The sequence below is a fragment of the Pimephales promelas genome, chromosome 19 (genome assembly GCF_988280905.1).
Source record: "Pimephales promelas chromosome 19, fPimPro1.hap1.1, whole genome shotgun sequence".
Taxonomy (NCBI): domain Eukaryota; kingdom Metazoa; phylum Chordata; class Actinopteri; order Cypriniformes; family Leuciscidae; genus Pimephales; species Pimephales promelas.
Window position 1 is genome coordinate 5834071 of NC_142787.1, and position 24117 is coordinate 5858187.

Here is a 24117-nt window from a genome sequence, read left to right on the forward strand (position 1 = left end):
ATTATTATTCCTCACAGCATCCTAAGACGACGGATTATAAATTTGATGAGTTTTATTGAGTTGATGTGGGTGTTGACTGGTTTGCATGGATTGCCTCGAATCATTTGCGTTTGAATCGCGCGCTCTTTCTGTTGCAATAAGCAGACAATGAGTTGCCATGAGAATGACTGACATCTCTCTCTTTTCATACAGATTACATAAACAGAGAATATTATTTTTGTTATGATCATTTAATGATAATTATAAAGCTCATATATAGCCTGTGTGACTTGTATTCGCTGAGTTTTGTTTAAGTTTAGAGACGTGCTCCAGGAAAGAAGTTCACAGTGAGGAGACGGAGAGGTAGAAAGCACACCCTGTAAGAGTAAGAATACAAGGTTCTTCTTTTTTAAGCTGTCTCTGGCTCCTCAAATGTTTTCATTCCTCTCCATTGGCAGGGAATTTACATCATAAATTACTTGGATGATTGGCTGATTTGTGCCCCAACCAAACAAGCTAGGAGAGACACAGAAGACTGGGATTTGCACAACACATTTCCCTGTTAGACTGTTGGAACAGTGGCTTGGTTCTGAACTGGAGCCTGTATCCTGATCTTCGGGTATTGAGTACCCAGGGATCCTTACAGTTGCATTTCTAGCTGCTTTGCTGGCTGCTGCTGGCAAAAGAGCGTCGGTTGCCCTTCCTCGGGTTTGCCGAGGAACTCTGGGTCAAAGAACTCTGTGAACCTTCCCAGTCTTGGACAGATGAGGTTCAACGACCCTACCCTCCAGTTGCCAAAAACAGTCCCATTTAGCCCATCTGTCGCACTGCATAAGTTAACTCCCTTGCTTTCCGTGCCTGTTCCAGGGCTGCTCCTGATGATGGGCCAAAAACCTCCCTGGTACAACTACCACTTGCACAATCCTGGTCAGAAACATTTGCTTCTGATAACCAAACCTGGCAGTGTGCTTGGACCATTGAAGCCATGGACTGGAAACTTGTGCCAGAAAGCCTTGCTGCTAAAGGTGATGCCTGATAAGCTTTACACAGCTGAACATCCACAGCCCTGCTGCGCTTGTCTCGATGATTTTGTCTCTTGCAGTTGCTCCAGCCAACATATCAAATGTACTGTAGGTCCCACTGCGGAAAGTCCACAGCTATCCGGCCCCGACACATTAACTAACTGTGTTTTGGGTATGACGTTAGCACAAGTGGTGCCTTCCAGGAAGACAGTAGCTCTTCGGCCCTTCAGATTTCTGAAGATGGAAGCCTTTAAAGGGATACTCCAGGGATACTTTTTTTTGGAAATAGGCTCATTTTACCACTCCCCCAGAGTTGAACAGTTGGGTTTTACCGTTTTCGATTGTATTCAGCCGATTTTCTGTTATTTATAAGAATATCAGTAACCAGACAGTTTCTGGTCTCATTGACTTCCATAGTATAGTTTTTTCCTACTATGGAAGTCAATGAGACCAGAAAATGTCTGGTTAATGATATTCTTATAAATAACAGAAAATCAGCTGAATGGATTCAAAAACGGTAAAACTCAACTGCTCAGTTGTAAAATGAGCCTATTTCCAAAAAAAGCGGAGTATCCCTTTAACAAAAACAGATGTTGTTGGCAAAACACTGCCAAAACAGGCAACTTGAGGACTGGAACCCTTATCACTGGTGCACGACATGCGATGATGATGATGATGTAAGTGTCGTTGTTGGGTTTTAATGCTTTTGAAATACTATTTGACAGCCCTAATTTTGCACAGGTGGAGTTTGTTTAATTTGAAATACGATCTCCTGACAGCTTGCCCTCTAGCAAGGCTGACCCATATGGAGGCGTGTTGACCGGGATGAAATAGAGCTGGCTACAGAGTCATGAAGGTCATGCACAGAGTCATGTTTTCTAGCATTATTTCTAGCTTCTAAAGAACTATAATTTTAAATATTTTAAAGAAAGCACTTGCTGGTGTACCTTTGTCTTTCTCTGAGAACGTGGGTGTGGGGAAAAGCGTGAGGGGTCTCTCGCTGCAGGACGGGGCCTTGGCATCCGCACTTCTCCGCCTGGGCAGGTTGAGCTGGGTGTTGCCCTGCCCCCCTCCAGACACTGGCATGTCTTTGAAAATCTGCAGAGTCGAGAGGAAATTCAAATCAGCATAAATATGTCAGACAGCCATGATGATGGGATGAGTGTCTGCACAAAAATAGAACAGACTCAAATGCTGCTACTGATCCTGGGAAGAATATACCTTATATCTTTGTGCAATTGAACAGATTGATAGCAATGACACTAAGAAAGAAAGGCAATAACTGTGGATGAAAAGTTTATATAAGGGAAATTAATTTATAGTATGTGTCTCAGTGTTGTAGTACTCGAGACTCGGACTCGTCTCGGACTCGGTCTCGAGACCATATTTTAATGGTCTTGGTCTTGTCATGGACTCGGAAATGACTCGTACTCGAACATTTTTTTTTTTAGGACTCAGACTTATTCCCGAGTCCACTCGAGTTCAATTCAAAATATTTTTCATGATTATTAATGTATGTTAATAAAATATTTCTTTAAATTGATTGACACGCCCAGTGATTGGTGATTTTCTAGTGCACAACTGCGCATGACAAATTGTAATAAAATTACTTTTAACACCACCTACTATGTGGCCTTTTTACCCTAAACTGATCATATTTTTTAAACTCTACGTAAATTCAGTAAAAAAAAAAAAAAAAAAAAAAAAAGATTTCTCTAAGTAAATAAAAGTAAATTAGGTAATCAACCCTCACTGGTCTCGGTCTCGATCGTCTCTGGTCTCGGACTCGACTCTCTATGGACTCGGTCTTGACTCGGACTCGAGTGAGGTGGTCTCAACTACAACACTGATGTGTAGTGAAAATAATACTTTGCGATCTTGTATATTGTATTAACAAAATATGCCAACATGTCTGAGAAAAGTTAACTTGAATTTTTGAGAGAAGAAAAAGAAAAAAAAATGTAACACTTGTTTGTGGAAATAGCACTATGAATTTGGAGATTCTGACTATGGAATTACTGTGATTTTGCAGTTTTGTGTTCTAAACTATTGTCAAGGCTCCATTTGCTAACAGTCAGAAATCTAAAATAGAACATGTTGACAGACTGTATATTTAAGCATGGATTAAGGCAAGGCGAATTAAACTCAGCCAATAATCTAATTTTATTCTCCCAAGTTGGCTGCGTTAGCTGGAAGAGACTTAATTATAATTGCAAAAGACTGAAGTTACCAACTTCTGAGAATTCTGATAACAATGGTGACTTTAAACTAAATATTTTTTTGTCAATTGGGGCCGGATCTACTGTAGGGTGGACTGAGCGCAACCAAATGTCGGACTTGTGCACCCAATCAGAATTTAGGCACAGATCCGGTTAATATGTTGTTTTTTTTTCCTATTTGGCATTGTCTTAACACAATCTGAGGCAGGCTGTATTTTGAGAAGGTTGAGTCGCTGTAGAAATCCCAAAACAAAAAGTAAGCCGGCACATTATACACTCGTTTGTTCTTTAATCACGTTCTTCAGATTTTTTTAATGATGAGTTTAGTTGTGTAACAATACTGTAGCTTTCGCCCCCCAAAAATAAAATAAAATAAATACGTAAATAAATAAATGCTCTGCTATAACTTAATTTAATGAACTTTATAGACCTTGCCTCTCATTTACATCTGGTCATGCATCATGGGGAAAAAAGCTGTGAATGCTGGATCCATCAATGTGCCTCAACTTCTCCAAAGGGCTCTTCCATCGCTTGAAGAAGTCTTACTTGTTTTAAGGGTTGCAAACACATACTTTCCATCTTCAAGAGGAGAATATGCCGGAAGAAGCTAAGTGCTAAATGGTGAAATTGGAAATTGTCCCAAACAACATTTGTTCCTGATGACCCTGCGGAAAGTGTATTTTATTGAGGGAGTTTAAAATGCCTTACTGTGCGTTCATGCCGCCGCTGCCAAGCATGTTAAAATTTGCACCGGCCACCCTGCCAACAACGGCGTAGAAAGATTCCTGGACGCTCTGATATAGATCGAATTGCTTTGTTTTGCTAATTTTATTTGTGACCTGACCCAGCAAAATGAGTCACAGTGACCCAAATTTAAAAAATTGAGATTTTGGTATCAAATGGAAAGAGGACACCATACGCTTTCAAATGATATCCTAGTCAAAGTCATACTTTGAATGGTTTTAAATATATACAAATTTGAATTATGGAAAACCTGAGAAAATCACTTTTAAAGTTTTTTTTTTGCCCCCTTTGTTTTTGTTGATATCTTTCAAAATCCATTACATTGAAAGGGATAAACTATTTATTTTACAGCTTAATTTAAAACAAATACATTAATAAATGTGATTTAACCAGGCTGAAGCTCAACTTATTATTATTATTTAAATAAATAATTAAAAAGGCAGTTTTACAAAAATGTACTAAAATCAGAAAGATTGAACAGAGGTGCCAGAGAGAAATTCATACCATGTAGGCTAATTTTCATATGGATTAGCCCACATAAGCAGAGAGTAGTCTGTTTCTTTCGTTTTGAATGGTTCTGTTTAAAAGTAGGCATTTCGATTTATATATATATATATTTCTCAGGTCTGTGAGGCAAGTACCTTATATGCTGAGTTTCGGTTAATTTATGAGACGAGCTTCAGTTCACGCACCGCCGCCTCCGTGTCGTAATTAGCTGATCCATTGTCTGCAATATTTACTTGTTTATTAAATCCTTGTAATTGGTTAATGAAAACACTGATTAAAAGTAAGATACAATTAATACAAAACGAAATTCACTTTAAAGAAAAGGCTTTGTGCTTTCTGTTTGAGGCTCTGTGAAAGTTTTAGTGCCATTTCCAGAGACAGCGCAGTCTCATCCAAAGACGTCATACAACTGATGCTTCAACATCTGCCGTTTTAGAGTACCCTTTAACGTCGTTAGATGACTACCCGCGTCATCTAACTGACGTTAAAGGTTAAGTGTCCGTTGGATGACGCCCCAGGATCGTCAGTTAACTGACGTTAAAGGGTAGCCTAAAACAGCGGATGTTGACGTATGGTCAAAAGCATCAGTTAGTTGACGTCTTGGGATGAGACTGTGTTACCAGAGAATGCTCACATCGGTAACATTGTTTTTTCCTTATAAATGCGAACACGGAAAATAAAAGAAAATGAAGATTTTATGTTCTGGGGAGAGTCAACCCTTCTTCATCCGGTGGGTAGGATTACTTTTGGTTTGTGCAGTGTAATTCACATAGGCCTATTAATAAAAGTATGTAATTATCTGGGAATTTTTGACAACAAATATCACGTCCATTAGGGCTGTCGCGATAACCGCAAAATTGCAGTACCGCGCTTCTGACAAGTCAACTGCAGAGGATTGCACGTAACTGCAGCAACCGCGATATTCACGTTTTTTTTTTTTTATAAGGCTTCTTCTTGTTTTCAACTTCATGCATGTGTATTGAATGTTTAACAAGTTCATAATGATAACAACAAGACTGTTTATCTTAGCCTACAGAGGCTTCACACAGACAGTGAATGAGAGAGATCTGCAGAGCGCGTGCGATTACCTGCGTCTGTCTTTGAAGTCGTGAAAAGGTTGCCGTGTCAAAGGAAAGCGAAATATTTGTCGTATGATCATTTTAACCTTCACGTCACAGGTATTTTCCACAAATGCGCGTCAGCAGCAGCGCTGATCAGCATCCCACAGCGCGAGGAAGCCGCGGAAAATAATATCACCGAGTAAGTGAAGCATCAGCTTCCGCGTTACCCATGCGACGCATTGCTGATCAGCTGAGCCTTGAAAAGTGGATGGAACTCAAAGTTAAAAATAATTAACATCTTGTTTCATTCATCTCTTTTAAGTTACGAATCAGCTTCTTTGAACGTGTTCGTTGAATGAACGGTTCAAAGTCCGTTGTCATAACAATATGTGCGCTGAGTGAAAGCCTTTCAATCATGCCTTCAATGCGCATATAGACGCTGTTTAGTTTTGGTTATTGGTTAAATGACCTCGTTTTTGTCCACATCATAAACTTTATTTATATAGCAACAAATACTTGTAAATTAAATAAATAAATAAATAAATACCGCATATCGCGCTATTGCTATCGCGCTCAACATTACCGCAAGGGAAATTCCATAACTGCGACAGCCCTAACGTCCATAACGCTGAAACTGCCCAATTTTGAATAATTTATCCTCAACTAGATTTGTGCTGTAGGTCTACGTATTTTAGATTGTTAACGAAGGCCCCGAATGTTCAAATAATACTAATAGTAATTTAAAGATGTGGTAGCATTGGACGGGAATGATAACTCTGGGAGTTGGAGGGGTGATTTTGTCTTCTCACACCGCGACACTTGTTCGTGGATCTGAGTGTCGCGATTTCGGTTTTATATCACATATCGTTACAGTCTTAAATGTATTCCCCTTGCAGATAAATGTACTCACACAGCTTAGGTTAGAAGCCTCCAGTGAGTTCAACACTTTGAGTTCAACGTTTCAGGGGATAACCGGGAAATGCTCAGAGGTGACGAGGGGAGTTGAGAAAAGCAATGTTTATTTCAGCGAATTTAGTAAAGCTTTGACAACTTTAATAGTCATTTAAATACCTTTACTCAATTATCTGGACTACGAAACTTTGGGAGATTATTTTTAAATGTCTGTTCTTTGAAATTAGCAAAAAATATATGTTATTTCATTGTTTTTCCACATAATCGGCACATATCTTATAAATGGAACGTTGCGACTTCCGACTCATTTCGCCAGAGCGGGTCATTTAAAGGGGCCGCAAAGCAAACAAGCATATTGGCGCATATTTGTGCAGACTGACCACAAGTAGGTTATAAATTAACCTCATGAAATCTTTTAAATGTGAAAAGAACAAAAAATATAGATGGAAAGAAGTCAATTATGTTTGCTAACGAAATAAACCAATTTAAAGCCACGTGTGTAATGTGGCTTTTGTGTTCATGGTTAAGTGCTAGTCTAATTTCAACAAGAGTTTATAGGAGACATTTACTTGCCTTGGTCTTTAATTAACATTCATTTGAGTGCAGCCTACATTACAATAACTGTCCAGGTTGAATGCAATTAGTCAAATCAGGCTACGTCCACATTAATCCGGAAACATTTGAAAACGGGGTTTTCGTTTAAAAACGCTCTCCGTCCACACTAGCGGTTTCAGGTGTTTTCCGAGGTTTCAGTGTGGATGAGAAACTTCTAAATTCACTTTACTGCGCATGCGTGACACTTCAAAAAGCTCACTGAGATGATACAGACGGGAAAATAAATAATAATGTCATCGCACAATAACAGGATAATTTTAGCTAGAAAATATCTCACCATCACGGATGCGTCCAGGTCGCATTCAGTCACCATATGTTTGGTCTAAAACGCAACCCAGATAGCAAACTGACATTGAATCAACGTGGAAATATGACATAGAAACAACGTTGATCTGACATTGTTTTGCTCATCGAATTAACGTTGAACCAACGTCAGACGCGTCATTCTTTCAAAACTAACGGAAAATCAACTTGAAATCAACGCGTTGTTTCAACGTTATGAAAGCAAACCAATTTTCGATTTTCATTTAGCTTTGAAGAATGCCGCGTCTGACGTTGGTTCAACGTTAATTCGATGAGCAAAATCAACGTTGTTTCAATGTCATGAGAGACGTCGTTTCCACGTTGATTCAATGTCAGTTTGCTGTCTGGGAACTGCTCTCCTGTTTTGCCGCAGGACAGCAAATGTGAGTAGAGTTTAGAGTTAGCACAGTACTGTGCTATGAAGAATAGCACATATTAAGTAACATAGAAAGTAACATATTTTAGCAATAGTGTAAAAATGAATAACACATAACAGGCACAATACCGATTAAAATGAATATCTATTGGTACTACATGGATCACATGACTAAACTTACGTCATCGTTTTGAAATACCTCTGGTTTCACTGTCCACACTACAACGCGAAAACGGCGTTTTCAAATTTATCCACTTTGGAGAGCGTTTTCCAAACGATACGTTTTTGTTGACTTAAAACGGCGTCTCAGTGTGGACGGAAGGCCAAAACGGAGAGAAAAATATACGTTTTCAAACGAAAACGTATTAGTGTGGACATGGCCTCAGTGTTTTGAGCAAATCAATTGCATTCCTGCTTTTGCCTATATTGTAAATAGTGTTGCACATCTTATCAAATTCTCATGATCAACCTCTCCTCCATTTTGCTTGGGAACTAATGTGGTCAGAGCCAAAGTTTACTAGACTGCGCTCTCTGGAATCCTTTCAAGCGGAGGACTTCTACTTTCAGATCATAGCTCACTACCATAAAGTTGACCTGATTTTGCCACTTTGATGCTCTCGCCGGCGGGGGTGTGAACTCACAGTTAGAAGCCTTTCTATGTGCCACAACACCAGTGGACTGGAGCCCTTGTTGACCAGGGACATTGACTGTGGCACAATGTTTATATTGGGCTGAACTCTCTGTCCAGCTTCCCTCAAGGAAAAACCATCATTTATATTATGGTCAATTAGGGTGGCTCTGATTTCATTTGAAACCTGTCTGTATCCTATCCTTATACTGTACCTTTCCTCCCTCTTCTTACACCTTGCTCTCCCCTTCTCCTCAGTCCATGTCTTATATGTTCTTCTCTTACTCCTTCTACTAATACCATTGCCTTCCACTCGGCCATCTCTTCTCCCTCTTCCTACATCCTCAATTCTTCTTCCTATACCATCTATTCATTTCCCCTCATCTCTTTCTACCTCTTCCACTGTTCCTCTCCCTCTCAACATTACCCTTGCTCTATCCTCTCCAAAACTTCTCACCCTTAAGCCGTTTTTCCACTGCCGGAACTTTCCCCAGGAGCTAGGGACTTTAGGGTGGTACTTTGGTGTGTTTCGACCACAGAAACAAGTGTCTAAACGAAGTTCTGGTTAAAAATTCCCCCCTCAGAAAGTCCCTGCTCACAAGGTAGTACTTCAGGAACTTTCCACGGTGGTTTTAGAAGTCAGTTGCAGTTGTTTGCTATTCGAATCAACAATGGAGTTTAAAAAATATGACCGATGGGCCGCCGACGAGGTTCAGGCTTTATTAAGCTTAAATTCAGAGGATGTAGCAAGCAGTCCTACGTCACCGGACTAATTTGCCTAATCTTCACAGTAATTTAACAAATAACAGAGTTTTGTTTGTTGTGTTTGGGAAAATGGGGCACAAATGTGTGTGACTGTGATTTTTGTAAAACCAATTAAAAATTGTTTTTTCCTGTTGTATTAAAGTTTGGTTGGCTGTATGAGCTACTGTGGAAACATTAGAGAAGTTTGTGCACAGTGTGATACATGTGCATGAAATTAAGTAAAATGTACAACCTGTTCAGGAAAATTACAGTGTTCAGATTACTGTTTTGAGAAAAGTGACCCAAGTTTGGAGAAATATGTCAAATCGATTGAGAAAAACTGTAACATTAAATAAAGCACAAACAGTCTCTGCGATTATCATACTTTGTGTTGTCGCGACGTCACAGAAAAATAGAAACCGTTTCTAAAACAGAAGCTCGTGTCAATGCCGCGGCTAGTTGGAACAAAAACACTGATTAAAGGGATACTCCACTTTTTTTGGAGTTAAACAGTTGGGTTTTACTGTTTTCAAATGTATTCAGGTGATTTTTTTGATATTTAGAAGAATATCAGTAACCTTAATTTCTTTTCGACTGAAGAAAGAAAGACGTGGACATCTTGGATGACATGGGGTGAGTAAATTATCAGCAGAAGTTTTTTTTAAAAGTGAACTACTCCTTTAAAATGAAAATGAATCCTTTCAAGCATTGTAGACTACCTACCCTATATCTGTCAGCATATCTACACAGTTATGCACACAGGAAACAAACAGTAAACTGACTGTAATATGAACCTGAGTGTTTAATTTACAAACACGTAATAGACTCTTTGCATGAACTTGTGAGCTTCATTCATTTTGTGTCATCCATTCATTTAAATGGATTTTTAATAGTTAATAGCACCAAACAAATTATATTGTGGCATCTTTTTACTCAATCTTATGTTGTTCCACAGTCATATGAATCATTTTACAGAATGCCCAAACTGTTCTTTTTCCTTGTATGCATTCGCTCATTTTACAACTCCCCCAGAGTTAAACAGTTGAGTTTTACCGTTTTCCAATGCATTCAGACGATTTTCTGATATTTAGATGAATATCAGTAACCAGACCGTTTCTGGTCTCATTGACTTCATAGTAGGAAAAAATATATACTATGGAAGTCAATGAGACCAGAAACTGTCTGGTTTTTGATGAAAACATTCCAGGATTTTCTCCATATAATGGACTTCACTGGGAACCAAATGGTTCAAGGTCCAAGTTTCAGTGCAGCTTCAAAGGGCTTTAGATGACACCAGGCAATGAATAAGGCTATAATCAAGCGAAGCGATCGCTCATTTCGAAAATAAAATAAATAAATAAATAAATAAAAAAATAAAATAAATAAAAAAAAATTAAGTTTTATAAGCACAAATGCTCACATTGCTCTGTTCTGTGATGAGCGTTCGTGACTCTCCTGTTCAAACTCGTTCATCAAAATGAACAAATCTTTTTTTTCGAGTCATAATACGAAGAGTCCTCGATAAGACCCTTATTCATCGTCTGGTGTCGTTTAAAGCCCTTTGAAGCTGCACTGAAACTCTCATTTGGACCTTGAAACATTTAGTTCCCATTGAAGTCCATTATATGAAGAAAATCCTGGAGTGTTTTCAACAAAAACCTTAATTTCTTTTCGACTGAAGAAAGAAAGACATGGACATCTTGGGGTGTGAGGGGGTGAGTAAATGATCAGCAAAAGTTTTTTTTAAAAGTGAACTACTCCTTTAACATAATTCACAGAGTCACATAAAGCACATGCCATGTCTTTACGGGGACGAGACATTGGTAAGGTTAAGTGCACAGGACGTGGTGACAGCCTTGATCTTAAAACTTACCCAGGCTACTTCACCCCTTCAGGGAGGGGGGAGTGGCTCTGTGTCATGTGACTGTGGGGTCAGCTTGAGGAATCAGCCATGAGCCGATTTGCATGTCGCCATGGTAACTACTCTAAGCTGATTTACCCTTAAGCTCCTGTTGGCTTTGAAGTTACCTGTTACAGCAAACATGGTCTGAGTGTTTCCCTTAAAAAGGGCTGTCTCCTTTAGTAAATCCTTCTTTCACACTTTGGTGTGAGCACCTTTAGGGTGAATACGGTGACAAATTGATAAAAATCAATCTAATGAGCCATTTAAATCATTAGCTGTGCAGATCATCACTAAAGGTTCAGAAGAAAGAAACTTAACACAGGTTTCATAGAATATGACTGGCTATTCTAGTCAGCTAGCATCCATATCTTACAAGAAACCCAGTAAACACAGAACTTTGACCCAATATTCCCATGTGGTTCCCATTTGGGCTTTTTTTTTTGGGGCTTCCCAACGTTCTCTGTAGGTTTTTTTTTTTTTTTTTACCCCCAGAACATAGGTATACATCTCTTCAGAACCTCCCTGCTATGTAAACTTGTGTAATGACCAATACAGAGATTATTCTAATGCTGATATGTTTAATTTTTCATAACCATAAACTATATATTGCAGAATTACATGTCTGAAATTAGTTGAATACAGCTTTTGATAAAGAGTGGAAATTAGATCAGGTAAACGCATTATAATGATCAGATAATACAATTTCATTGCTAAAAATATTAAGCCATTTGTCTTTCACAGAAAGCCGAGTGACTTTATTGAATAATTACTATTAATTAACATCCATACACATGCATACGAGAGTAAATAGAGATTTCAGAGAGATTTGAAGAGAAAATTATGTTTACTGACCTAAAAAGAAAAAGAAATATGTTCAGATAAACTGCTCAATTCAGAAGTAAGATATTATGTAACGTTATCCTATTTGAAGTAAAATAATTATGGAAGCTTGTTTCCGCCTCAGAATAAAAAAATGGTAATGGTAAGGTAATTGCGATCTTTTTACCTCACAATTGTGAATAATCTTGCAATTCTGACTTATTATCGTGATATGATGTTGCAATTGTGTGTTATAAAATCAGAATTGTGAGATATAAACTTTTATTTGTAATTCTTAGTCCTGAGTTTTTTTACCGTTAGAATTGGACTTTATAACTTACAGCTGCGAGTTTATAACTCACAACTTCAATCAAAAGAGGTCAGGATTGCAAAATATAAACTCGCAATTGTGTGTTATAAAGTCAAAATTGTCTGGTTAGGGGAACTTTATATTTACGTGAAGAAAACTTTCCTGGCTAACCAACAGAGAACATTAGTTCTATCTGTTCTGGGAACCAGAAACTAACGTTTACAGAATGTTCTGGGAACTCAAAATTATAAGCTGGGAATAAAAAAAAAAACATACCCGTTCATGGTTCTCGATCAGGATTTCTACCACAATATTCTGGAACTTGATGTCCATGATCGCTGCGACGGTCTCCTCCTGAGGCCTCAGAAGTGTAGGGCCGAACACTACGCCTAGGTTAGCGACCGTCATCAGATTCTGCTGGTGGTGACTGGCCACTCTGTGGATAGAGTAACATCTCATTATTATAGTGTAGTGCTTTTCTCTATATTATCTTTATTTACAGGGAAAAAAAAACATAGGGCCGCGTTAACTAAACAATAAAATAAAAATAAAAAAATTGATTACAAATTTTTTTTCATGATGTCAATTAAAGTATAAAAACAAATTTTCTACTCATAATGTACTCTTTTATTCTTAAAATGGGATCATTTTCATTCTAAAAAACAGCACGAGTAAATGTTGCGGTCTTTTTGAAACTTAATATAATAATATATTATGATGTAATATATTATGCATTCCTAAACATCAAATTTATGTTATAAATTTAATTACTATAACTGAAATCCTAAAACACATTTTCAAAAGTTAGTGTTTTCAGGCACCCAAAACGCTGTTGTCATGTAAACTAACAGACAAAATGCATAGAAAAGTTTTACGTTGAATCAACAGCCCCAAAGTCAAGAACCGACTAGGAACAAAACCACACAGGGAGTGTATATAGAGAACTAAATGAGAAACAGGTGAAGCCAATCAGAAACCAAGGCAACTAACAGGGAGTAATTAAGTTAAAACTGAAGCCTTGTCCACACGGACACGGGTATTTTTATAACCGTAACTTTTTTTACACGGTTCGGCCATTCGTCCACACGGAAACTCAGTATCAGGACACTGAAACCGGATATTTTTGAAAACCCCATCCAGGGTGAGGATTTTTAGAAACGCCGGTTACAGTGTTGTCGTGTAGACAGTAAAACAGGTTGCGACGTTAGAGTGTGCGCCCGCACTGTGCCGCTATCCGCCTACCGAAACCTGCAAGAACTTTTTGTTAGGCCAACGTGGCTTTTCAGTTAGGGTTATATGGCCGCCTGCTGGTGTGGCATTTTCTTGACAGCACGTGATAGCGTGTTTTTGCATTTTCATGTGGATTTTCTCCTGTTATAAACGCAGGAGGACAAACGTCTCGGTTAAGTATGTAACCCTCATTCCCTGAGCAGAATGGGGTTTTGCTTAGAAAGCCTATCATCTTCGAGTATTATAAAACGAGCCAATGGCGATTAAATGCCATGGGGCTGCTGAATTTGCATAGCCTATCTCTGCCCCACCGCTTGGGTATTTAAGGAGAATGCAGACGCAAAGGCAGTCATGCCTTTGCTGAGGATCCGAGACTGAACTCGGGTGTCTACCCAGCGGTACAGCGGAAGTGGCAGGGAGACGTAACGTGTCCATTCCTTACTCAGGGAACGAGGGTTACATACATAACCGAGACGTTCCCGTTTGTAGTCACTCCGAGTTACGTCGGATGGCGAGAACTGGGTCCTCGTATAATCACGCCACCTTCACAGCTGTCTTCCATTGCCCTGCGAAAGTCTGATCCCCCTGTCTTGAATTTGGCATGGCCGAAGGAGTCCTACTTAACGTAGGAATACCAAGGTACACTGGGAGCATACAGTATATCAGAGGAAATATGCCGCAGCATGCCTACCCATAGGGAGGACTTAGGAATACACATATGGTCCAATGGGGGGGATTCATATGGAGGAACACTGGAGTAACCAGCCCCTGGGGTGGAAACTTTCAACACCAGGAGGGGCAAGGTGGCTTGCTGAAGGAAAGAGAGATGCTCAAGGAGGCTTACAGGGGAAACACACATGTGGGGGTTGCTCAGAGGAGAAACCATGCACACGGAGGCACCTAGCCGACATGCAGGCAATAGACACTGGCGCCAGCGTCAACAGTGCTGGAGGAACTCAGGGCTTCAGAGAGCAAGGCTCACCTGAGGAGAATATCACACGTATCCAGTCCGTGGAGTGAAGGTCTGACGTCAGGTCGGAGTGTGGAGGACTGGAACTCGGAGCGTGCCACAATGGGACTTGATCGCGAAGCCACAGCTGAAGCGGTCTCATATGAAGCAATCCGAGTGGCTTTGCCGCGGCTGCAGATGCCATATGCCCCAGGAGCCTCTGAATAATTTCAGTGGGACCGGGCTCTTGCCCTCGAACTGTCGAAGACAAGTCAGCAGTGAGTGTGCGTGCTCGCTCGTAAGCTGCGCGGAAATGGCGACCGAGCCGATCTCCACAACGAGAAAAGGGATCCTCTGCACAGGGCAGAGTTTGCTCTTCTCCCAGTTGACCCGAAGGCCCAGACGGGATAGATGCCGAAGCACTAGGTCTATCTTGAGAGTGAGCTAATATTATCCAGTCGTCGAGATAATTCAGGATGCGAACCCCGTGTTTGCGTAGGGGAACAAGGGCTGCCTTGATAATCTTAGTGAAGATGCGAGGAGACAGAGCCAACCTGAATGGGAGAACCGCCTGCCCCTCGAAAGCAAACCGAGGAAAGGTCTGTGTCGAGGTAAAATGGAGACATGGAAGCAGGCGGCCTTCAAGTCTATTGCTGCAAACCAATCCTGGGGCTGAACACATTCGAAAATGTGTTCGGCCGTGAGCATCTTGAACAGAAGTCTGAAGCGAGCAGTTCAGGACGCACAGGTCCAGGATTGGCCGTAACCCACCGATTTTCTTGGGGGCAATGAAGTATGGGCTGTAAAACCCTGACTTCATCTCGGCTGGAGGGACAGTCTTGATTGCACCCTTCGCCAGTAGGGTGGCAACCTCCGCTCTCATGATGGGCTCTAAACAAGCTTCCCAAAAACTGAACTTGCAGGGTCATGCGAACCACATACGTCCCCTCGGAGGGGCAGCGAAGCGGAGTGACCACCCCAGGTGTGGGTGGCATAGCAACCCGGTGCGGGGGCGCGCTCATGTTCCACATCCTGACAGAGGAGACCAGGGAAGGACCAGTGTTCCACGGGGGTCTGCTCTGCCAGGGGTCTGGCGACAGAGGGGGGACGAGAGTGGTGGGATCCGAAGATGGCACACACTGTCATCTGCGCCCTCTGGGACAGAGAGGGAAGAGAGCGGCGAGGCCTGGGGGCGTCGCACACTGTCATCTGTCTCTGGGGGCTCAGAAATGGGATGCAGATCTTTGGAGAAAAGATTCTCCCCCAGCCCTCCACCGGGGAAAGGAGTGGCCCTGCAACCACTCCCTGAAAAAACTGCAACCCACATCTGAGCTGCCGTAACGGGAGCACCGCATAGCCTGGCGTTCAGCGGGGCTAGTACGGGCAGGGGCGCCTCCCTGCGACCACCTCCACGGCACGGCCCGGTGCTGCTGGGGCTGGGCAGGGGGGGACGGAAGTCGCAGGAGGGCGCATTCGACCGCAAGCGGGCGGAGGCGTCTGAGCCGGCGGCTGGTTGGCAGCAGATGGCCGCGAGGTCAGACAAACTAAGTCTGACTTAGACTTCTAAGCGCCCAAGAACTGTTGGGCAAAGACCTCGAACGCACCGCCGAAGAGGCCAGCCTGGGATTTGGGGAAGTTGAGGAAACTGGTTCACTCAGCCTCGCGCACATCAACCAGGTTAAGCGAGAGATGTCCGACCACATGTGTACATCACCTGACTCAGGGAGCGTGTGGTCACCTTCGTCGCTTGTAGAGCAAGGTCGGTGAAGCATGGCAGTTCATCGCCATTGGCTAGTTTTATAATACTCGAAGATGATGGGCTTTCTAAGCGAAACCCCATTCTCGTCATCTGATGTAACTCGGAGTGACTATGAAAAGGGAACTCCGGTAATTAAAATACCCGTGTCCGTGTGGACAAGGCCTGAACTGTGACAAAACACAAAGGAAAAAAAAAACACATCACATAACACCTCAGTTTTATTCAGTGGGACAAAATGAGAATTAAAAATGCAATTTGGCGCAGTTGCTGATATTTATGGCCAAAAAGTATGATGCAATTCTTACAGCTTGTAATGTAAATCAATTAATCTTTAGAACAGTATAGTAGACTACTTTTATATAATGCATATAAGCAATATATCTCAATAATATGTCTTAGTAAGATGATATTTAAATGCTTAGTTTTATTATCAAAGCTCTGTCATTTTGAGATATGAACAAGCTTTCCTCAAAAACTATTTTTGATACTGTCATTTTAAAGATTTTTTTTTAATGGTGGTGTATAGATAATCAAGTAAACCTAAGCTGGTCAATTAATAATTTAGAGGACTTGGACATTTGCATATTAAAAAAGGCTTTATAGGGTTAAAGAAATATTGGGTAAAAGCCAAGACAAACTGTGTGAAGTCAATGGTCTTGTATGTGTGTGTGTGCGTGCAAAGGTTTATTCATTTGTACCAAATGTACCCACAAGTAAAATAGTAAAACCAAAGATCACCTACATTGTGGAGATCAGCCAGCGGTCCCGAGGAGGAGAATGTATTAATAAATATTATTTGAAAATGTAAAAATTCAGAAAGTTGTGTGTGATGGGTAGGTTTAGGGGTTGTGTTAGTGTAAGAGGATAGAATATACAGTTTAAAAACCATTACGCATGGAGAGTCCCCACAAAGATAGCGAAACTGAGTATGTATGTGTGTGTGTGTGTGAATTTGATGAGCAAACTCAACAGTCTGTAAATGATGTAAAAACTGAACCCAAGGTAAAAAAATAAAAAATAAAAATCCAAATGAATCCTATGCACACTGACTATTGTGTTCACTGGTATTCTGAGGTGAAGATATTTATAAAAATTCCACATGACAAGATAATTTCCAATCGACGAGGACCAGCTATAAAGCCTATGCAAATAAATAAATAGGGTATACTCAAATTCTGCATCCCAAAATTCTTACGGATTATGAATCTGATCTTTCAAAAAAGGAATTTCGCTTAGAAGTTTTCTGTAAAACTCCCAAACCTGACAGCATTAGTGAGAAAGGGCTCTGCAGAGCTCAGCAATCAGGGTGTCAAATTAGACTCGCACAAAAGAAAACGGAGCCGGGCACAGGAGGGAAGGAGACTGACGAAAGGACAGGTGGAGGAAAACAAGCTGCTCTTTTCAGCAGGACAAACACAAAGGGGAAGTTGAGGCCTTTATTGCCATCAGCATGCCTGAGCTTTTTACAACGGCAATCCTCTAAGGTCTTTGGCTCTGTTGGATTTGTAATGCCGTATAAAAAGGGAAATTTTCAGCCCCAAAACTCACTTGGCCAAGTGTTTCATGAGAAGCTCCAACATCTGGCGGTTCTTCTCCGGGAGACGGTGCACTATGGAGTGGATCTCGGCCACCCTCGCCTCGGGATTGTCAAGTTCTAGGAAGACCGAGAAAAGAGGAAGCGAGAGAGTGAGGGGTTTGCAAAGGAAAACAAGCACATTTCCTTTTGTTACGCATGAACTGTTGGCGTCGTACTGTTGTATTTAACTACACTTCAGCCATGCAAGTCTTAATGTATACTTTAACATTCACTGACAGATTTCAGGGCTGAAAATTTGCATCTGTTGCTTCCAACGCAGACGCATTATTCCAATTAAAATGATATTAATGCTTGTGTGTGTGTGTGTGTGTGTCTGTTTGGATGTAAAAGCACAGAAACTGTGCCACCTAGTGCATGTGACGGCTGCAGCAGTGTTTAAGGGCAAGGATAAGCCACCAGACGCGGCTCTTAAAGGTCACTGAAATATTAGAGTAATCTACCCAGCTGCCTTGATATCCTAATAATCCCCAGTAACAAGAGTATATAGATGACATAACAAGGGAGAAAAATATATTCTGGATTATTTGATTTCTGTAGCCTCACATTCATTGCTTTAAAAAACAACAAAAAAATGCAGCAACCTGGATTCGAACAAACAATGCCTGCTTAATTTATTGATAAAATAGAATAAAAAAGCTATTATTAGAACTTGTACATTTTAATACCGTACATCTATGATTATTTTGTTCTTTCCCCCTCCTTTTCTTTCATTTTTGATCATTTATATTGTATCGTTATGTGATATGTTCTTCTGATGTAATATAAAAGTTACCCTTTTAGAATAACTCTTTGAATGAACATTAAAAAAAATCATGGAAAGGATTTACACATGATTAACTTGCTTTTTTTCAGCATTATGCAATTATGTTATTCTAATTTAATGTACTTACGTTGGGTCAACTTAATTCATTAAGGTTGATTCAACTTATTTACTATGGTTGGGCACAGCCAAATTTAATAGTGTCAGTGAATTTAAAAAGGCTCCATGATATGATTCAGGTATTCAAACTCATGTACTCATTCATCCAATAGAATATAATTTATTTTAGTGTCACACACTAATCAATTTCTACCAATATCACTTTTTAACATCTTAAACAATCAAATTTATTTGCTTCATCCACTCTTCTCCACAATGGTAACCCACTGTAATTTAAATGGTTCAATAATCGCAATGTAATTGAACTTTAAACACAATTACACACTACCAAGTCTTCACCTTTTTTCATTTTCTTAAAAACACATAAAATAACACTTCATTTTAACATGTATTCTCTCTTAATTCAACCATATGCAAAGCATGCTGGGAACTAACAAGCACCACCCAGTTTCAGTTAATGCGACACAAATCAATCATGTAAGCAAACACAAACGAATTACGTAAACTTAAATGTTACATATATTATATCAAATTAAGTTTGGACAAAATTACAGCATTTGTGTTGCTTAAGCTCATTTTAAATAAGCAATCTGAACAAGCAGCAAAAATATTTTTTTTTTCAGTGAAAAATCTATACTTATGTCTTCCTTCCCTATTAGTTAAAATGCTTTTTATTAGTTAATAATTTCAAAAAATATATTCTAATCCACTTTTTTTACACACACACACACACACACACACAATAAAGAAAATGATCTCTTGCGAATATTAAACTGCAAGTCCCAGTTTTATAAAGATAGCACACAACCAGACCAGACATGTATTCATCGTGCTGAACAGAAACTGAGCCAGTAGACTGTAAACAAACATTTTCACACTTTCTTCTCTCTCTTGATTTAGTCTTCTCCAGTTACATACACATTCACATTCGTCTCTCACTCCCATATTCCCATCTCTCTCTCTGACGAGGGGCAAACTCCAGATGGTACCTTGCTCTTTACCACATAAACGGCTCGCATAGAGAGGAATGAACGAGGGGAGGGGTGGAAAAAAAGAGAGAATATGAAAGGCAGAAAGGGAGGGGTGGAGCACTCTGAAAAAGACGAGTTCATATGAGGATAAGGGCCTCACGTCACCCTGAAGGGCTGGGAAAAAAGCAGAGAAAGACAGACCAACTGAAACAAAGACGAAAACAGAGCAAACCGAAATGAAATGAAGATAGCATGAGAAACAATGTGGGAGAAAAAATATCTTGTTAATCAGGGGGGTTTTTTTGTCTTGTTTTCTTGAACAAAATATTCAAATGTCCTTAAAGCTAGATACATTTACTAGCAAAATTACATTAAAAATGCTTTTCATAGACTATATACTTCAATATTTAATATATTAAAAATCATTTTCCACCAGTAGTTCCAAAAAAATTATTGTAATTAACCATTTAAATATTTTATAAAATAATTGGGATCATTTAGCAAACGGTTGTTTTAAGCAAAGATCAAACTGAACGAAGTTGGTGAAGTGGGAAATTTCTGACTGAAGATTACTCGAATATTAAAGGAGAACTCCGGCGCAAACTGAACCTTTGGTCTAATTACACATTGTTACCTAGTCAACCGTTATCTGAGATTTGTTTTCATGATTGCCGAATGTAAAGAGTTTTATCTCTAAAACCAGTTTAGCCTATAATGCTAGTATAATGCTAGTATATATGGCATAGAGTAATGACAAATAAAAATCGCTTGTTATTACCACTAACAAGGCTCAAAATAGCCCCACACTAACACGGTAGCATAATAAGGGTCTCTACATTCAAACCGAAGCATTGAGAACTTTGTCAGTGTCCAAACAGTTTAATAAGAAGATATTTTATACACACAGTCAACTTCACGAATACAGGAAGAAGCCATCTTTGAAAAATAGTCTCTACCAGTCGATCTACGAACACCGATCCAAGTGCGCTGGTGAGATGTGAATAAGGTGATAAGGTGAGCGCGAACAGTAGTCTACATGTACATATTGAAGAGAAGAAAATGGTTCGTGTTTGTGTTTCTTCCGGAAACAACAGACCATATGAGATTCTGCACAGTTCAGCGCACTTGGATCGGTGTTCGTAGATCGACTGGTAGAGACTATCTTTCAAAGATGGCTTCTTCCTGTATTTGTGAAGTTGACTGTATGGACACTGACAAAGTTCTCAATGCTTCGGTTTGAATGTAGGGACCCTTATTATGCTACCGTGTTAGTGTGGGGCTATTTTGAGCCTTGTTAGTGGTAATAACAAGCGATTGTTATTTGTCATTACTCTATGCCCTATATACTAGCGTTATACTAGCGTTATAGGCTAAACTATTTTTATAGATAAAACTATTTACATTCGGCAATCATGAAAACAAATTTCAGATAACGGTTGACTAGGTAACAATGTGTAATTAGACCAAAGGTTCATTTATGTCTGGCTGCATACACTAATGCTGCGTTCACGTGCTATGGAAAGGAAAGTAGGATATTTTGCACTTGTGAATTGGTATTTACCAGTGTGTTGCGTTCAAGTGCTTTTGTTGTCGTAATGTGGTAAAAAGATGGAGATCCAGACCTGTTATTTAGCTAAAACTATTGTAGATTGCTTAAGTCATCTGCAACAGCAAGAAAATGATTTATCAAACCTCAAAAGGTAAATAATATGCTATATATTTCTTTCTAGATCATGAATAATATATATTTTTACCATTCACGACTCTTGCGGTGCTCTCCGCCATTTTGAAAAGTTCAAAGGTTATCTCATCTCGGCAAACTCGTCCATCAAAATATTCTACGAGTTGCCCAGTGGAAAATAGTATACCACATGAGGGGGTGTTCATGTGCATTTTCCACGTCGGCTTTTGGTATTTACCATAATTACCATAACACATGAACGCAGCATAATAATCCCCAGTAAATATATAAAGTGAGGGTATGTCGTGCATTAATATATTTCGGTAGCTCGACCATTGCTTTATATGAAGATTGGCCACAGCTTTATTTATTTATAAAACAGTATACAAATATTTAATTATGTGTATATTACATTATTTAAGAAATATATGTATTTTTTCTAAGAATAAACGTCACTAAAAAAGACAAGAAAATAATGTCTTAGACAAAAAATACTGATCAAGAAAATAAAGCAAAAATTTAACAAAATATAAAAGTTTGTGCTTAAAGCTTCTTTTTTGTAGAGTGAAAATGAAAATTTATGAAGATCTTGTGGAGGGACCACATCCCTCGAGGTCTCAGACAGGGTTTCCTGCTTTGGACGGAGTCTTACTAGCTTGAGCACTCTGCAGTCAAATACTATCGGAAAATCGAAATAGATCAGTGTAAATAAGCCGACAGATGGAGAGAGACTCACTGGCTGCTTTGATGAAGTTCCTCTGGTACTGGTATGTCATGAGAGGGCCCGGCAGCATCCTGATAGAGAGAAGAAGAGACAAGATAACAGACAAATAGACTCTAAGACAAAAGGAATCATCATGGCGTGTTTGAAGCCATGAAGGTCTTCCTTGACCGGTTTTAAAGTCATATACTACTTATTCACTAACTTCTGAGAGATTTGTAGTGTATTAGCAATGCTGTTGAATATTATGAATGATCAGACGGTTTGTCAGTCTTATGCTTACAACATTAATGACAATATTTTTTTTTACACTTTCTAACACAAATGGGTTAATTGTCCGTGCAAAACTTGATGGCACGGTGCTAGCATGTTGAGGGTGGTTGCCAGATTGTTTTATATTTGCCAGGGTGTTTGGCATGGTTCCTAAGTTAATAACTCAGCGGAAACTACTAAAAACGCTGTATTATGAATGCCAGACAAGTAATTGACCCTTCGTGTGGAGCTTGATTGACAGGTAATCTGACAGTTAATCAGGAGAGATAGAAGATTAACATGGGAGGATTTGAACTTGAGTCTATTGATGCCTCTCCGTGGTTAAAACAACATTCCTTCTTATGTTCATTCGATGCTATAAATGAACTAGAAGGAAGAGATAATCGGATGACTGATGCTCTACAGCGATATGTCACGACACATTAAAGAGCCACAAAACGGTATTTATTTTTAAATTTCGTTTAAAAAAATTACGAAATTTGAAAGGTGAGATTTTGTAAATATGTTAAATATCAAAAGTACCGAAAAGTAACCTGGTCTGTCCTGTCTGTCAGTCGTCAGTCTCCTCTCTCCTCCGCGATCTATTTTTCACTGCGTAAGAACATGATGTGGCGTAGCTTGTCGAACATAGCGACAGTAACTAAGGGGGGCAGGTCTTTGCGAAGGGTCAATTGTAAAGAAAAACTATATGCCCCGCGTACATACACATACCCACGCATGCCGACTCAGACAGTAACATTGTGTCGGCCCAGATCCGGGCCACATCTGGTACATCTGGATTCAACGCGTACCAGATGTGGGCCGGATCTGGGCCGACACAATGTTGCTGCCTTGGTATAAACTAAACACGCCGTTTTCACAGATTCACGTTTTTAGAATTTACACGAAGATGATAACGGTATCGCTTTCAAAAAACATATTTAAGAGATTGCGTTCTTCTCAGGCCACCAAAACGGTGTAGTCGTGTAAATGAACGGCCAGAACGCATTCTGTTTTCCGCTGAAAGCGGTGTCGAGTAAGCTCTAAGTTAAAGGAGAATGTTACTCACCCCCATGTCATCCAAGATAAATCCATGTCATTCTTTCTTCAGTCGAAAAGAAATTAACGTTTTTGATGAAAACATTCCAGCATTTTTCTCCATATAATGGACTTCAATGGGAACCAAACGGTTCAAGGTCCAAAAGATAGTTTCAGTGTAAACTGCAAACTGTTCAAAGGGCTTTAAACGATTTCAGACGATGAATAAGGGTCTTATCAAGCGAAACGATCGCTCATTTAATAAATAAAATAAGTTTTATAAGCTCAAATGCTAGCCTTGCTCTGTTCTGTGACGCATGTTCGTGACTCTCCTGTTCGAACTCGTTCATCAAAATAAACAAATCTTTTTCCAAATCCTTTGGTTCATTTAACGAACGAAACGAATGAATTGACTCGGAAAAAGATTGATTCATTTTAATGAACGAGTTCGAAAGGTGAGTCACAAACGTGCATCACTGAACAGAGCAAGGCGACCATTTGAGCTTATAAAACTTAAACTTTATTTTTATTTTTTTAAATGAGCGATCGTTTCGCTTGATAAGACCCTTATTCATCGTCTGGAATCGTTTAAAGCCCTTTGAACAGTTTGCAGTTTGAACTAAAAGTGTTTTTGGACCTTGGACCGTTTGGTTCCCATTGAAGTCCATTATATGGAGAAAAATCCTGGAATGTTTTCATCCAACCTTAATTTCTTTTCGACTGAAGAAAAAAAGACATGGACATCTTGGATGACATGGGGGTGAGTAAATTATCAGCAAAAGTTTTTTTGAAAAGTGAACTACTCCTTTAATAACTAATGATTTTTACAACAGAAATTAATCGATCAAAAACGTACTTAAACTGGCCAATAACTTTCTTCTAGAGCCGCTGTACAGC

At 39.6% G+C, this 24117-nt stretch overlaps 1 protein-coding gene across 3 annotated transcripts in view; it reads right to left on the reverse strand.

The window, feature by feature from the left end:
- Window positions 1–24117, reverse strand: part of LOC120461923 (rho GTPase-activating protein 26) — a 147941-nt gene that overhangs the window by 34975 nt on the left and 88849 nt on the right. For all 3 annotated transcript variants that reach the window (XM_039650251.2, XM_039650252.2, XM_039650250.2), the window contains exons 16-19: window positions 21946–22004; window positions 17629–17734; window positions 12419–12578; window positions 1949–2099 (exon numbers count right to left, since the gene is read on the reverse strand). In XM_039650251.2, coding sequence (XP_039506185.2) covers window positions 1949–2099; window positions 12419–12578; window positions 17629–17734; window positions 21946–22004 — 476 coding nt within the window. The remainder of the gene's footprint in view (window positions 1–1948; window positions 2100–12418; window positions 12579–17628; window positions 17735–21945; window positions 22005–24117) is intronic.